The sequence below is a fragment of the Xiphophorus couchianus genome, chromosome 9 (assembly GCF_001444195.1).
Source record: "Xiphophorus couchianus chromosome 9, X_couchianus-1.0, whole genome shotgun sequence".
In the NCBI taxonomy this organism is placed as follows: domain Eukaryota; kingdom Metazoa; phylum Chordata; class Actinopteri; order Cyprinodontiformes; family Poeciliidae; genus Xiphophorus; species Xiphophorus couchianus.
In genome coordinates this window covers 4923821-4940566 of record NC_040236.1, presented here as the reverse complement: position 1 = coordinate 4940566, position 16746 = coordinate 4923821, and the positions used below count along the sequence as shown (strand labels likewise).

General features: G+C 35.2%; 2 protein-coding genes and 2 long non-coding RNA genes across 5 annotated transcripts in view; 3 read left to right on the top strand and 1 right to left on the bottom strand.

Annotated features, from left to right (window-relative positions):
- Nucleotides 1-15884, top strand: part of cfh (complement factor H) — a 28828-nt gene extending 12944 nt beyond the window's left edge. The window contains exon 18 of the mRNA XM_028027699.1: nt 15760-15884. Coding sequence (XP_027883500.1) covers nt 15760-15869 — 110 coding nt within the window. The 3' untranslated portion in view covers nt 15870-15884. The remainder of the gene's footprint in view (nt 1-15759) is intronic.
- LOC114150909 (P-selectin-like) lies at nt 1678-7426 on the top strand. 2 transcript variants are annotated; one of them, XM_028027702.1, is made up of 6 exons: nt 1678-1838; nt 4406-4594; nt 5426-5611; nt 5938-6029; nt 6262-6447; nt 6961-7130. In XM_028027702.1, the coding sequence occupies exons 1-5, from the start codon at nt 1766-1768 to the stop codon at nt 6436-6438; spliced, it is 717 nt and encodes a 238-aa protein (XP_027883503.1). In that variant the 5' UTR covers nt 1678-1765; the 3' UTR covers nt 6439-6447; nt 6961-7130. The 2 variants fall into 2 exon arrangements, with proteins under 2 accessions (XP_027883503.1, XP_027883502.1); XM_028027701.1 differs by lacking the exon at nt 5938-6029 and having other exon boundaries at nt 1679-1838; nt 6961-7426.
- LOC114150912 (uncharacterized) lies at nt 2948-3838 on the bottom strand. The gene is made up of 2 exons (XR_003596859.1): nt 3703-3838; nt 2948-3333 (listed from the first exon to the last, which is right to left on the bottom strand). It is a non-coding gene; the product is annotated as an uncharacterized LOC114150912 (long non-coding RNA).
- On the top strand, nt 11750-13344 carry LOC114150910 (uncharacterized). Its single transcript, XR_003596857.1, has 4 exons — nt 11750-11962; nt 12375-12560; nt 12887-12978; nt 13215-13344. It is a non-coding gene; the product is annotated as an uncharacterized LOC114150910 (long non-coding RNA).
- Nucleotides 15885-16746: the final 862 nt, after the last annotated feature.

Genomic DNA, 16746 nt, shown 5'->3' with positions numbered 1-16746 from the left:
AAGTTGCTTGTGATCCGCCATAATAGAAAAGAAGAAGAAGAAGGTGTATCCTATTGGTGGTGATGAACAAGCCCAGGCAAGCAGGCTACGGACTTTGTTCGGTAGCCTGCTTGCTACTTGCTAATCAGTAGGTGGATCAAAACACTTGCGTTTCTCTCTCTCGCTTTTTTGTAACGAGTAACTAAACCACACATTGAAAATGTATCGGAGTAAAAGTACGCAATTAAGTTCGGAAATATAGTGAAGTAAAAGTGAAAGTCATCAAAACTTTTCATACTCCAGGAAAGTATGAAGTACTCCAAAATATACTTAAGTAAAGTAGTGAAGTATTTTTACTTCGTTACTATACAACACTGTTCTGTAGTGTGAACTCCAAATGACCTGAAAGTGCCGCACATACGCAGTAGAGGGCGCAATAACAATATAATAATAGAGAGCATGTTCAGTGTTTTGCCAATTACCATAAAGAAGAAGAAGTGCTCAGTGTTTGCGGAAGTAAACATGGATGCTAACAATGGAGAACAGCTTGCGATTTTGAAGTTGTTGTCCGACCGGAACCAGCACAGTAACAACTTAATCCTCACTATTGTTCGCCATAGTTGTTGTTTTTCTTCTCGCTTGTGCGTATCAGGGCACAGAATAGTGACATTTGTCGAGTATAAATAACGTTTTAGGATTCATGCCACATTTGAAAAGATCAGATACGCATCAGATATCCAAGTGGTCTGGGTCACATTCGAAAAAAATTGGACCTGTGTCACAACAAGATCAGATACAAGTTGCATTAAGGCAAGAAGAAAAGAAAAGATCGAAAGAAAAATCGGAATAGGGTCACTTGGTGCTGCAGTGTGAACGCAGCCTGAGACTTGGGTTATCATTTTTGTTTGTTAGCACTTTTTGAGGAGAATTTGTCAGTCTGGGCTGGAAGATCCCTCTTAGTTAATGAAGAGAGAGGGTTCTGGATTCAACTCCAATGTTGCCTATACTGTGTGGAATGAGAGGTGCATAAAAAGGCCTATAACTGGATGCCTCTAGCCTTTTTTGTAGAAGACGCCTGCTGAAGGAGTGGAACCAAAAAAAGGGAGCTCAGGGTTAATGTTTCCTGTCAGCACTGGACTTTAAGTTTGGACTATTCAAGTTTTTACATGACTTTTATCAGCAAAACTTTTATTTTGCATATATTGTAAAACATTTCTCAGCATTTGCTAGAGAGCTATATACAATTATGTTTGATAAAACTGCACAAGACAGTGTTCTTTATACATTGATCATCATCTTACCACTAAATTGCTTTAGTTTCACAATACTGAGTCCAGTGTTCCACTGTCCTTCATGAAAACAAGGTGAAGGTGCCAGGGGACTTTAAATAAACGTGAACAAGATAACCAAGCAAACAAAGATGTACATGATTAACTAACAGTTCAGACAGAAACGTTGGTTTTATAGTAAACAAATCCAGTCTGACCTTCAAAAGTTGTTAAGCAAAACAAAATCTCAAGATTCTTAGAAATAATCAGTAGCTTAAAGGCAAAGGTTATATTTAAACAGAGAAGACTAACCTAACTGTTTTAAAAATATATATAAGTTTAAGTCTTGATAAATGTGTGAGGATGTGAGACTGTAAATGAGTGGTGGGTTCATCTTGGTAGAAGAAAAACAGTGACGTATATGTGGGCTGTCCATGTCACCCTTTTGAGCTGCAGCTGAAATAAAAATGGGGCAACCTAATTAAACTTCCTCAGAAAACATCAAGTCAACACAGGCAATGAAGCCTCTGTGGTTTATGTTCCTGGTTCTCCAGGCGTTTCTAAGCGTGGAATTTTCCTGGTCACAGAACGGTAAGAAACTGCTTTTTATTCATGTTTTAAAGCCATTGTTATAGAAAACACAAAGAAAGTTTTATTTCAGGCAAGGCAACTTTGTTTATATATCACCTTTCAGACTCAATCTACTTATATTTAGAAGTTAGAAACATGCATGAAACTAAGATTAAAAAGGTAAAAATAAAGAAAACAATAGAGTAAGAGTAACAACCTTATTTTAAAAGTGCTCACTGTGAGAGAACTCCTACAGTGAACAGGAAGCTTATTCCAGATTTGTGGTGCATAAAAATCCAAGAAGAAATAATCATTTTATGTAATCTTGGATGTTTTTTTTATTATTTGTATATTTCTTCAATTTAAATAACAACCGATAATAAAGTAAATGATATTAATCTTCTTATTCTGTTCACTTGCACCAAAGTATTTTAAAACATATTATTTTGCCCTTATTAAAAGAGTTTTTATTTAACTTGTTTGGTCCAAACCCACTGTTTCATTAACTACAATGAAAGATTAATGCATGTTGTGTGTCAGTCATTACACACACATTATTATTATTAACTACGTCTTTTGTACTTGATTTTATGAAAAAGGCAGGACATTGGAAAGTTGGGCTCTGAACATAGTTTTGTATCTAGTATGCATCAAACACTATAAATACTTATAATTATTACATGAGGGGAAGAAATAGCTTAGTTATTTTATACTTATCTTGCACTCATTTATAGGTTATTTATTGATTAATATATTGCATGTGACTGCTTGTTATTTATTTATATCTAGTCATTTTGAACTTATCACTCTTAGGTACAATATATATATATTTATATATATATATATATTACAAACTTTGTATTTATTACCCAAGATGGAGAAGCTCTCAACAAATAATCAATTTCCCCTTGGGGATCAATAAAGTATATTATATTCTAGTTCATTGTTTTACGTCAAGTTTCATAATGTCAGATCTTTTTATATCAGCCAGCCTAATGTAGCATATTTGTAAAGATAATTTACTATATTTTCAATAAATGTAAATGAATTGTGACCAATAAGATCAATGGGCTAGTTTTCACAGAAGGTAAGTGCGACTCGTGAAGGAGCAGACAGACTAGAAGTTGCACTTGCGAGTGCCTTGTATTTATAGTGTGAAAAAATTATATACATATTTACAACAGTGGAAACATCCAAATGGCCATATAAAAATGTGCAAAAAAAGACAAACAAAACAATAAACAAATTGTATCAAACCCACAGTTCCAACATAAATGGACCCACACCCTTCAGTTCATCTACCCCCAAGCTGGGGTTGATTAGAGGTCCCAAGCAGATTACAATTAAAATGCTTGGTGCAGTGCAGGTCATCAGCTGACTAAAGTCAGATCAGAGTGGGGACAAAATTATTCATTAGCTGCAAGGAGCCTCCTACCAGCCTGGCAGGAGAAGCAGAAGTCTTCCAGCACCAAAAGTGCAATCTTTTCTTGGGCTCTAGCTCGCCATCGAACCTGGCCTGAATAATAAACAGGACCATTTTCTCAGTATATATATAAATAAATAATCAAAACATTATGGTGTGCACACAAATTCATTAAATGGCACTCTTTGCATTATAAATAATTCTAAAACAGTCCATTTCAGTTAATATGCATTTTCAATAATTATAAAATTCAATATAAATTACATCCATGAAAAATCCAATAAATATGCACCATATAAATTAGTTAACATGAAATGTAAAAAAACCAAATCAAAATAAGTGCTCAATAAATATTTAAGGCACCTTATTGTCCATCAAATGGGTTAACAGTCAGTCATTTAGCAGCTACACCAACAAACAGTGACAATGAGCTAATGCTAAATCACACACGGAAACACTCACCAACTCCGCAGTTTTATCTCACACAAACAGATTTTTTTCACCTCCTTTATGGCTCTCAGTAGTTGGCTCCTACAGTTCAGCACATTATGTAAGCATCATACAGATTTAAGGTGAATGATGAATGACACAACGCTCAACTAACCTGCCGCTCTGCTCCTCCAAACGCGTCCTAATGTTTCGGCTCCTGCTAATATACCTAGCAGATAGGCTGCGATGGTACATGTGACACTGATTCCCAACAGCGATTGGCTGTGTAGAAATCTCGCAAGAATCGCTGACATTACATTAAAGATATCGCGAGATTTGAGATAAATGGGACAGGGAGTGGAGAAACCGGATAATGGGGGAATGGAAGTTAAAATTTATACCCGGGTTACACTAATCTAAGATCAGAACCAGAGCCAATTGAAACACTGCAATATAAATTATCCTTGAGTATTTATGTAAATTCCCCTAAATTGTGAGATATTTATTTTAAAAAATATATATAAATAACACTAGTACAGTTAAGTATTTGGTACAAAAAGATTTGTTAGCGTTTACGTAATGGAAATATTCGTGGACAAAAAGGCAATGCACGGCTGTTAAATGGCCGTTCTAAGGGGGAAACTAATCCAGATCCTGATATTTTCTGGTTTCTTTTTTAATCATTTACATTTCTGACATATTCTCTTATTTTATTAACTCCTTGTTTTTCTTTCAGTGAACACTTGTGAAATTGGTGTACTGGATCCTAATCTGTATGTATCTGGACTAACACCGACTTGTGGAACGATGAAACCTGGACACAAGCTGTGTTTTGTCTGTGGTCCTGATTATCAGCTGGACGGCTCAAAGGAAATTGAATGCTTACCAACCGGCCAATGGAGCGCTTCCTTCCCATCATGCTCTGGTACGTTCATCTGAAGTGATGTAAAAAAAAGTATTTGCCCCCTTGGAGATTTTCCTTTTTGTGCTCAAAAATAAATTTTAATACAGGACAAAGATTATCTATGTGAATAAAAAAATTGAGCTTTTAAATAATGATTTTATTTATTAGATTAGTGATTAGATTTCCACCAAGCATTTGTTCAATCAGCAACAAGTTGTTATGTTTTACCTCATTTGTGTCTATATTGTTCTTTTTTGTTGTTTTCTTTGTGAAGTTGAGCTGTTGGGTGATGGACTGAGACGTTTTGGAAGCGCATCCCAAAATAATCTAGTGAATCCTGGAGATAAATTAAGCTTTTTTTTGTGGAGATGAGTATGATATGGAGGGTTCTGATGAAGTTCAGTGTTTAGACACGGGGAAGTGGGATGCCCCGTTTCCAGACTGCTCTGGTGTGTTCACTTCCTATTTGGTGCAGCTTGCAAACACAGAATCAAATCACTTATACAATGCCTTTAACATCAATTAAAAATAGTTTTTAAGGTTCTATTGACTTTATCATGTTTAAAATTAATCAATGCCTCTATGAAAATAATTCCATTTGCATGCATTGTTGTAAAGCAGCATTTACATTTGTGATAGTTAAAATCCTTGATTGACAACCTTTCTGACCCGAAGTTGACAATCTCACTCATTGTTGGCATTTTAATAAAAGTTTATGGGGTAAATGAGAAGTTTAAATGAACACATTTATAATCATTGGTTTTAAAAAAGATTTTACTGTTAAAATTGGTGTTTAGTTTCACCGAGTTATAACATATTTCACTGATGTTGTAAACTTCTGTTCTTTGGCAGAGAAATGCAGAATACCAGACATACCCAGTACTGTTCGCATCACTTCATCTGTACAAGGCAATGCTATAAGTAAAGGAGATACATTGTCATTTGACTGTCGTCAACAAGACCACATCATGCAAGGGAGTTCAACAAGTAGCTGTTTGGGAAACGGAAAGTGGAGCACTCCACCGCCTGAGTGCACAAGTAAATCACTTCTTGAACAATTTTTTTTACCTAAAAACTTCACTTCTTTAAAAATATTTAACACCCAAGCTGATTTAAAGTGTCAGCATTTACACTCTAATACAATTAAAATAACTTATTTGACTAAGTGACACTCTGGTCATCATGCTTAAAAACACTAGACAACGCCAGACAGTAGGCTAGGTCACATGGTATTTATTTCTGGTCATAAGTCCAATTATGTGCTCAACGGTTGGACATTAGCATGTTTGGCAAAGGGAAGCTACAATTTCAGGTTTTTCACAGCATACTGGTAGTGACAGTACAGATTTTTGCTTTTTGACCAGTAATTCCCTACATGGAGCAAAAAAAAAGAAACGAGCCCAAAACAAATTTCCAAACAAAATTCTGGGTCAGGACCAAGTCTATCTATCCGCAGGTAAAGAAGCATTTATGTATGAACAATATAATTTGTTTGAAAGAAAACTTAGTAGTATTTGTAGATGGAGATAAGAGAAATGTATAAAAGAGTTTTATACTAAATGCCATTGGCAGCAATCAATCTCTTTCCGTTAGGATACAAACAACAAGTAATATATTTCCTAAATGATATAAGTTTAATAAAGCACAATCTCAAACTACTTTTTTTCTCATTGTTCACATTCTTTCAGCTGCTGCACATTGTTCAGCACCACCAACTCTTGAAAATGGAGATACCAAATTATTCATCAGATCAGATGCAGTTTATCAAATTGGTGACAGAGTTGAATATATCTGTCAGAATAAGTACATTATGGATGGTGACCCATTCAAAACCTGCGACAAAGGTGTATGGAAAGGAAACATGAGATGCCTGAGTAAGTTAAATTTGAACATTTCATTTTGCATTCTGTGATATTTCTGCTGTTCCAGTTCTTTACTTAAAAACCTCTGCTGCTTATGATTCTTCCAGCTGCGATCAACAATAATAAAATGTGCAATTGCATAATATCAAAGCAAATAACTATCTTTTTACAAGATCCTTTTGACATTGTTTAAAACAATAAAAATAAAGGTTAACATTCTTGAGTAATCTGTACATTTAAAGTATCTAGAAAATGTACAATTAAATATCTTATTTTCAAAATTATGATAAAAAGTGTTTCATAGGAATGAGAACAAACTCTACTTGAGAACAGTAAAAGATAAAAAATAATTACTAAACTAAAAACACAATCATTTTTGATTGACTAGTATCCAATGAGAATATCATTCTACAACCTCAAAATGTCTGTAAATATTAAAAAGTAAATATATTAATATTTGCAAGTATTTATTGTTTTAGTTTATAGAACAAAATTAATTCTATTTTACTATTTTTTGTTTTTCAGAACCCTGCACTGTATACGGGGAATCATTGAGTGAACATGGTATTACCTTTCGTTTTGGTGATGAAACTAAGATATATGCACCACATCTGGATCATCTCACATTTCTTTGTGTGAGTGGTAAAAGACGTGTTGGCTCTGTGCCGATGCGTGTTCAGTGTAATGACGGTCAGATGACCCTGCCTACCTGCGAGTAAAAGTTTTCAGTGAGCTAAATATAGACATGTAATCACAAAAATATGTAAACTACTATGGAACATCAGAATGCTGAAAATTAAACAAATAAATACTACATTGTAAAACAAGAAACTGCATTAATAAATAATGGATAAAAATATGACAATGAAATTGTGAAATAACTGAAAGAATATTAAATTCTATGCTCATTATTGTGAAATATTATTCATTCTTCTTTTAATATGTGCTTATTCAAATAAAACATTTCACTGTGATTTTTACCCCAATAGAAGCTATTGCTGTTGTGTCATTTTTCTTTATTTCCTGTGGTTTTGTTGTGGCCAGTCACATTTATAAAACAGCAGGACCCTTATAGATTAGCATTGTGTTTCTGTGTTTGATATGATGTAAAGCACTTTGAAATGCCTTGCTGCTGAAATGTGCTATACAAATAAAATTTGATTGATTGATTGATTTTGAATTAGTCTCAGTTGGTAAGAACTGTTCTTTGTCTTTTATGATTTTATTTGCTTATAATGCTCTACCCCACGTCAACAGTTATTTTTATTTAATGAACAATAATTTACTCTGCAGATAAATACAATAGATTAATACAGTTGATAGAAATGGGCGAATAATTTAATGGTGCAGAACTCAAGTCTGTTTTTCATTTATTATGCTTCTAAATTACAAATAGCCCTAAATTATTTAATTCACTCAACACTTGTAGTAAAGCAACTTATTGTTTTTATTTCAATGTGTTTGACAAAATTTGTAAAACATAAGAGTCCACACTTTAAGAATCTTAAAATAACTCAAAATGCCCCAAAGAGACTTGTACGTGGTTTTGTTGTAGCCACTCACATTTATAAAACAGCAACACCCTTATAGATTAGTCAAGAGAATAATATTTCCATTTCAGGTTGGTTGTGTAATTGTGGGTCAGTTTCAAGTCAGATGGTCTGTGAGTGTTTGTTAAATGATTGTGATGTGATCCTCAGCCTGAAAAAGTTTGAAAACACAGCTCTACTAGATTGAACTGAAATAATAATTTATCAGAAGATATTCTGTTGTGATGGTAAGAAGAATGTCCATGATATATTTGGCTTTTCATCCATTTAATCGACTAACGAGCCGACGCTCTGTGGTGCTTCAGTTACTCTATTGCGATGTCAAGTGGACAATCCGTGTAAAACACGCAAAGTGGCATTGATCTTATGTGTGAAACTTTAAAACAAATAAACACAAACAAATTTGTGATGCCAATACATACATTTCGAGTATGGTCTGGTTTTTATGAAACCATGGCCGGATCAAAATAAGAAGGAAACACCTAGGGGAGAGCGCTGTGATGTAATTGGACTTGTGTCAGTTTGCAACCAAGTTTATCTCACCAGGGACATTTTCTAATTTGTTGCTTACAAATAAAATTTTTTGATGTGCTCAATTTCAGGCGGTTTTTGTGCACCTAAATGATTCAGCTGACTTATCTGAGCTTGGTTATGTAATTTCTCAGCAAAGATAAGATCTTTTTGTTACATTAAGGTTCACCTCTTAAATTATCAGAAATTACACTGTTGGGTTTTTTACATCAGTGATGATTTATTATTACTATGTCCAAAACTTTTCATTAGAAGGGGATTACTGTGGGTTTGAGCTGCTTAGAGTCTAAGGCTACATTCACACTGCAGCCCGAAGTGACCCAATCTTTTTTGTCAAATGGGATTTTTTTGGTGTGGTCACAACTTGTATGTGTTCTCTAGTGTGAACTCCAAATGACCTGAAAGTGCCCCACATACGCAGTCCGATGCATCGGACATCCAAGTGGACTGGATGTCCGATGCGTTACATTCGAAAAGAATCGGACCTGTGTCATAACAAGATCAGATACAAGTTGCATTAAGGCAAGAAAAAAAAAGACAGAAAAATCGGAATTGGGTCACTTGGTGCTGCAGTGTGAACGCAGCCTGAGACTTGGGGTGTCATTTTTGTTTGTTAGCACTTTTTGAGGAGAATTTGTCAGTCTGGGCTGGAAGATCCCTCTTACTTAATGAAGAGAAAGGGTTCTGGATTCAACTCCAATGTTGGCTATGCTGTGTGGAATGAGAGGTGCATAAAAAAGGCCTATAACTGGATGCCTCTAGCCTTTTTTGTAGAAGACGCCTGCTGAAGGAGTGGAACTGTGAACTAAAAATTGTTTTATCATTTTTCTTACGTTTTCATTTAATTCTTTTACTCATTTAATCACATTAAATGTCTTGTGAAGGAAAAAAAAAATTAACAATGTTTAATCATTTTAAATGTACATTTTATGATGTTTTTATTAAAGGTTTGCATTCAGTTGCAGCTCAACAGGAAATATGCTCTTCTGACCCTCCTCAAATAAGTTAGAACAGGCTGTTCAGTGGTCAGAGATGCTAAGGCAATGTTCCTATTTTACAGAAGTTCAGTTGAAGTTTAGGTACGCAATATCTGTTCATCCACCTACAGAGAGACCTTTTTGGGAAAACCCGTCATGGTACAGTAAGAAAGCAGAAGTTATCGAAAGGTCAATCCACTATGTTTTGCTAAGATAAACCTAAGGGCGTCTTGCCCACAGGAAACACAGAGCATATTTCTGTAGTTGGGGTGCGAATGTGCATGCAAACCTGCTCAACTGAAACTCAAAGATAAGCAATTTATAGATTCTTTTTGTCTGACACTGAGCCAGGTTGTGTAATCACGTAAAGTGCGATGAATCCTAAATAACGAGAGGGCATTCAGCCCCAAGTCGAAACAGAACTCACTGCAGCTTGAAGTGTGCTGTTTCCCGTCTGCAGGTGCAATAAAGATTTTGCTCTTTGCCATTTGCCAGAGTCTCAGCCTCATCTGTTACTTACTACACAGATTTTTTCCACAAAACCAAAAAAGGGGAGCTCACGGTTTATGTTTCCTGTCAGCACTGGACTTTAAGTTTGGACTATTCAAGTTTTTGCATGACTTTTATCAGCAAAACTTTTATTTTGCATATATTGTAATACATTTCTCAGCATTTGCTAGAGAGCTATATAAAATTATGTTTGATAAAACTGCACAAGACAGTGTTCTTTATACATTGATCATCATCTTACCACTAAATTACTTTAGTTTCACAATACTGAGTCCAGTGTTCCACTGTCCCTCATGAAAACAAGGTGAAGATGCCAGGGGACTTTAAATAAACGTGAACAAGATAACCAAGCAAACAAAGATGTACATGATTAACTAACAGTTCAGACAGAAACGTTGGTTTTATAGTAAACAAATCCAGTCTGACCTTCAAAAGTTGTTAAGCAAAACAAAATCTCAAGATTCTTAGAAATAATCAGTAACTTAAAGGCAAAGGTTATATTTAAACAGAGAAGACTAACCTAACTGTTTTAAAAATATATATAAGTTTAAGTCTTGATAAATGTGTGAGGATGTGAGACTGTAAATGAGTGGTGGGTTCATCTTGGTAGAAGAAAAACAGTGACGTATATGTGGGCTGTCCATGTCACCCTTTTGAGCTGCAGCTGAAATAAAAATGGGGCAACCTAATTAAACTTCCTCAGAAAACATCAAGTCAACACAGGCAATGAAGCCTCTGTGGTTTATGTTCCTGGTTCTCCAGGCGTTTCTAAGCGTGGAATTTTCCTGGTCACAGAACGGTAAGAAACTGCTTTTTATTCATGTTTTAAAGCCATTGTTATAGAAAACACAAAGAAAGTTTTATTTCAGGCAAGGCAACTTTGTTTATATATCACCTTTCAGACTCAATCTACTTATATTTAGAAGTTAGAAACATGCATGAAACTAAGATTAAAAAGGTAAAAATAAAGAAAACAATAGAGTAAGAGTAACAACCTTATTTTAAAAGTGCTCACTGTGAGAGAACTCCTACAGTGAACAGGAAGCTTATTCCAGATTTGTGGTGCATAAAAATCCAAGAATAAAAAAATCATTTTATGTAATCTTGGATGTTTTTTTATTACTTATATATTTCTGCAATTTAAATAACAACCGATAATAAAGTAAATGATATTATTCTTCTTATTCTTTTCTCTTGCACCAAAGTATTTTAAAACATATATTTTGCCCTTATTAAAAGAGTTTTTATTTAACTTTTTTGGTCCCATCCCCTTGGGGATCAATAAAGTTATTCTATTCTGTTCTAGTTCATTGTTTTACGTCAAGTTTCATAAAGTCAGATCTTTTTAAATCAGCCAGCCTAATCTAAGATCAGAGCCAGAGCCAATGGAAACACTGTAATATAAATTCTCCCTGAGTATTTATGTAAATTCCCCTAAATTGTGAGATACTTATTTTCCAAAAAATATATAAATAACACCAGTACAGTTAAGTACTTTGGTACAAAAGGATTTGTTAGTGTTCACGTAATGGAAATATGTCCAGGTAAGAGGAAATGGTGCTAAAAATAGGAAAAATAGAATTTAGTTTTTTATTTTTACATCGCTTCAAGAAAATGACAGATGCACTTGAAGCACAGATGCTTCAAGAAAATGACAGGTAGTTTGACAGATGCACTTTTTATTGCTTATGAACTAAAAGGTTTAATAAAATTTAAACAGAGTTTTTAGTTAAAACTTGTGTTTCATCTGATCTGCTCTGGTTTTCTCAGGCATTCCTTGTGAAGTTTACCCATTGGGTGACGGACTGAGACGTTTTAGAAGTGCATCCCGAAATAATCTAGTGAATCCTGGAGATAAATTAAGTTTTTTTTGTGAAGATGAGTATGATATGGAGGGTCCTGATGAAGTTCAGTGCTTAGACACGGGGAAGTGGGATGCCCCGTTTCCAACCTGCTCTGGTGTGTTCACTTCCTATTGGGTGCAGCTTGCAAACACAGAACCAATCCACTTATAGAATGCTTTTAACATCAATTCATTTTAAAAATAGTTTTTAAACTTTTATTGACTTCATATTATGTTTCAAATTAATCCACAATGCCACAACAAAATAATTCCATTTGCATGCATTGTTGTAAAGCAACATTTACATTTGTGATAGTTAAAATCTTTGATCAACAACACTTTTGACCCATATTTGACAATCTCACTCATTCTTGTCATTTTCATAAAAGTGATATGTAATGTAAATGATGAATTTAAATTAACAACTTTATAATTACTGGTTTAAAAAAAATACTGTTAAAATTAGTGTTTAGTTTCACTGAGTTATAACATACTTCATTGATGTTGTAAACTTCTGTTCTTTGGCAGAGAAATGCAGAATACCAGACATACCCAGTACTGTTCGCATCACTTCATCTGTACAAGGCAATGCTATAAGTAAAGGAGATACATTGTCATTTGACTGTCGTCAACAAGACCACATCATGCAAGGGAGTTCAACAAGTAGCTGTTTGGGAAACGGAAAGTGGAGCACTCCACCGCCTGAGTGCACAAGTAAATCACTTCTTGAACAATTTTTTTTACCTAAAAACTTCACTTCTTTAAAAATATTTAACACCCAAGCTGATTTAAAGTGTCAGCATTTACACTCTAATACAATTAAAATAACTTATTTGACTAAGTGACACTCTGGTCATCATGCTTAAAAACACTAGACAACACCAGACAGGAGGCTAGGTCACATGGTATTTATTTCTGGTCATAAGTCCAATTATGTGCTCAACGGTTGGACATTAGCATGTTTGGCAAAGGGAAGCTACAATTTCAGGTTTTTCACAGCATACTGGTAGTGACAGTACAGATTTTTGCTTTTTGACCAGTAATTCCCTACATGGAGCAAAAAAAAAGAAACGAGCCCAAAACAAATTTCCAAACAAAATTCTGGGTCAGGACCAAGTCTATCTATCCGCAGGTAAAGAAGCATTTATGTATGAACAATATAATTTGTTTGAAAGAAAACTTAGTAGTATTTGTAGATGGAGATAAGAGAAATGTATAAAAGAGTTTTATACTAAATGCCATTGGCAGCAATCAATGTCTTTCCGTTAGGATGCAAACAACAAATAATATACTGTATTTCCTAAATGATATAAGTTTAATAAAGCACAATCTCAAACTACCTTTTTCTCATTGTTCACATTCTTTCAGCTGCTGCACATTGTTCAGCACCACCAACTCTTGAAAATGGAGATACCAAATTATTCATCAGATCAGATGCAGTTTATCAAATTGGTGACAGAGTTGAATATATCTGTCAGAATAAGTACATTATGGATGGTGACTGTTAAGGAAAATGATTATTTTAGTGCTAAAAATACACTTAATCTTACAACATGTGTAAAGGTATATTAAGCACTCTTATTTGAAAAACAGGCTTTGTGTGACCCTTCAGAGAGGCCCAAGGAGACAAGCAGACGCCTTCCACTGTCTGCTTAAGAGCACACAAGGGTCATAAAATTAGCATCTCCATGGAAACGGCAGCTGGAATGTGGGAGGAAGAAACTTCAGGGGAGTCGGCGAGATTTATATCAGGACTTCGGTAATGGGGACTTTCCCCTGTTTGGTGTGACAGAGAACAGATCACCTTTGAGTTGAGCTGTAAGGAGGGGAGTTTCGCGGGTTTCTCTGGGGGCCGAAACAGGTCTCTGATTGGTTGAATTACGGAACGCCTTCTTTGCATATATTAAAGTGAGGAAACGCCTAGTCAGTATAAAGTACAATGTAACGCTAATATAGGAAGAGTTTTTTCCATCTTTTTCTCCACGTGGGCGCCTTTGTCTGTCTGTGTGTTTCGTGTTTGTTTTTGTCTCTCCTTGTGTGTTGTTATTTTGTGAGAAAATGCATATCTCTGTATCTCTGCAGCTTTGTTGTTCATTGCTTTGTATGAATTAAACTCTGTGATCTGTGACGTCAACACGCCTTGTTAGTTTCGTTTTACAGCTGGCCGCTGCTCGCCGAGAAGAACCCGGCTGTGTTAAGGAAGAGACGAGCCAAACGTTTTGTTCAAAGTTTTAACAATAATTCTTCCTTAATATGACCCATTCAAAACCTGCGACAAAGGTGTATGGAAAGGAAACATGAGATGCCTGAGTAAGTTAAATTTGAACATTTCATTTTGCATTCTGTGGTATTTCTGCTGTTCCAGTTCTTTACTTAAAAACCTCTGCTGCTTATGATTCTTCCAGCTGCGATCAACAATAATAAAATGTGCAATTGCATAATATCAAAGCAAATAACTATCTTTTTACAAGATCCTTTTGACATTGTTTAAAACAATAAAAATAAAAGGTTAACATTCTTGAGTAATCTGTACATTTAAACAGTGGCGGGCAGTGCATTTCACACCTAGGCCTTCAGTAGTGCTCCGTCTGAATAAATCCAACCCTCAATAACTATTTTATGGCTATAAAACTTCTATAGCTGCGACACACATAAAAAAGCATTAAAAATAACTTGATAAAATTGCAATATTATTTAGGAATATAGCAACATTTTACTCACCAAAAATCCTGATTATTTGTACACAAAATCCATCCTCCTTTCTTTCCTCAAGAAGATTTCAATTACTCTGTTGTGCAGATTATCCGTGTGTTTCAGTTCCATGAAGAAGTCCTTTTCTATCGTCGTCGAAGCTAATGCTGAAAGTCGAGCCTGAACTGTCCTATTTCTGGCATAAGTTTTAGTTAGTAGACTGAAAATGGCGGACAACTCCTTTTCCCGGTTGTGAAAGGCTTGCTAGCTTCGGAGTTGCCCGACCTTGCTTAACAATGTCCAGCTTTTCTTGAAAAGTCCGTCTTGAAAATGGCTTTGACAGTAAATCTCTAACCAAATCCATTTCTTCTCCTCCTTCACCCATTGCGGATTGACAAACCAGCTATTAAATCAACACAACAACATCTTTGCTTGTGCAGCTCGCTACAGATGCAGTTTGCTAGCTCTGGCTAGTACACTCTTTGACTATCCAATCAGAGAGTGTGAATACGCTGACGTTTCCGTACGTCTACTAGAGGGCCGCGGTGTCGCCAACTCAAAATCTGATTGGTTGAAGCAACAGTTTGATCGACATTTATTTTATGCTACAGGGCCTCCAGGCAGATTTCTTTGACCCTGGCAACAAATAGTGGCTGAAATGTGATTGGTTAAATGCTTAAATATGAAAATACACGTCTGGAAGCAACGCAACCAGAGGGCTAGCAATGAAAGGAAGCGGACAGACCATTTGGATTTATTTAATAGGTATTCATGGACAAAATATAATTAACATCAGTCTGTGATTCAGATATTTTTAGGCCAGCAGAGAAGGCCTTGACGGCCCACCACTGCATTTAAAGTATCTAGAAAATGTACAATATCTTATTTTCAAAATTATGATAAAAAGTGTTTCATAGGAATGAGAACAAACTCTACTTGAGTACAGTAAAAATTAAAGAATAATTACTAAACTAAAAACACAATCATTTTTGATTGACTAGTATCCAATGAGAATATCATTCTACAACCTCAAAATGTCTATACATATTCAAAAGTGAATATATTCATAGTTGCACGTATTTATTTTTTTAGTTTATAGAACAAAATTAATTATATTTTACTATTTTTTGTTTTTCAGAACCCTGCACTGTATACGGGGAATCATTGCATGTACATGGTATTACCTTTAAAATTGGTGATGTGACTAAGATGTATGCACCACATATGGATCATCTCACATTTCTTTGTGTGTGGGGTAAAAGACATGTTGGCCCTGTGCCGATGCATGTTCGGTGTCATGATGGTCAGATGACCCTGCCTACCTGCGAGTAAAAGAATGATTTATATGATTTGAGGTTATTGACATGTCACTACTAGCGATTGAACAGCTTTTGAAGGAGTCTCAGCTGGTAAGACTTGTTCTTACCAGCAAAGTTTTAAAACTTTGCTTAATGCTCTCCCACACGTCAACAGCTATTGCTATTTTTATTTAATGAACAATAATTGAATCTGCGGATAAATACAGTAGATCCTGTGAAGTGAAGGATCACTTCACATTTCTTTGTGTAAGGGGTAAAAGACGTGTTGGCACTGTGCCGTTGCGTCTTCAGTGTAATGATGGTCAGATGGTCAGTAATGATGTAATGAAGCCTAGGCACCAATTCAAACTGGAAGACTCTTTCTATCCCCACCGGCACCCTCTATTTGGAGTGTCCCGCCTACCGTCGATGTCCTATCAAGCTGGACCAAGCCACGTCCCGTCCTATCACTGACCAAGTCCCAGCTGATAAGGACCGAGCGCCAAAGATTTTAATTTCTGTATGTCAATAAACTCTTCTAATTGTCTTCTTTTCTCCGTCTGAGTCTCTCCAGATTGAAATGCCAGTAAAAGTTTTCAGTGACCTAGATATAAACATGTAATCACAAAAATACGTAAATTACTACGATGGAACGTCAAAATGCTCAAAATTAAATAACTTAATACTACACTGTAAAACAAGAAACTTCAGTATACAATATCTATTTGACAATGAAAGTGTGAAAACTGAATAAATATATAATTCTTTGCCCATTATTGTGAAATATTTTTAAATGTGCTTATTAAAGTAAAGCATTTTACTGGAAATTTTGTTTCTACAGTAACAGTAGTTATTATGTCATTTTTCTTTCATTCCTGTACTTTTTATTCCAAATCATCCTTCTTTTTTTT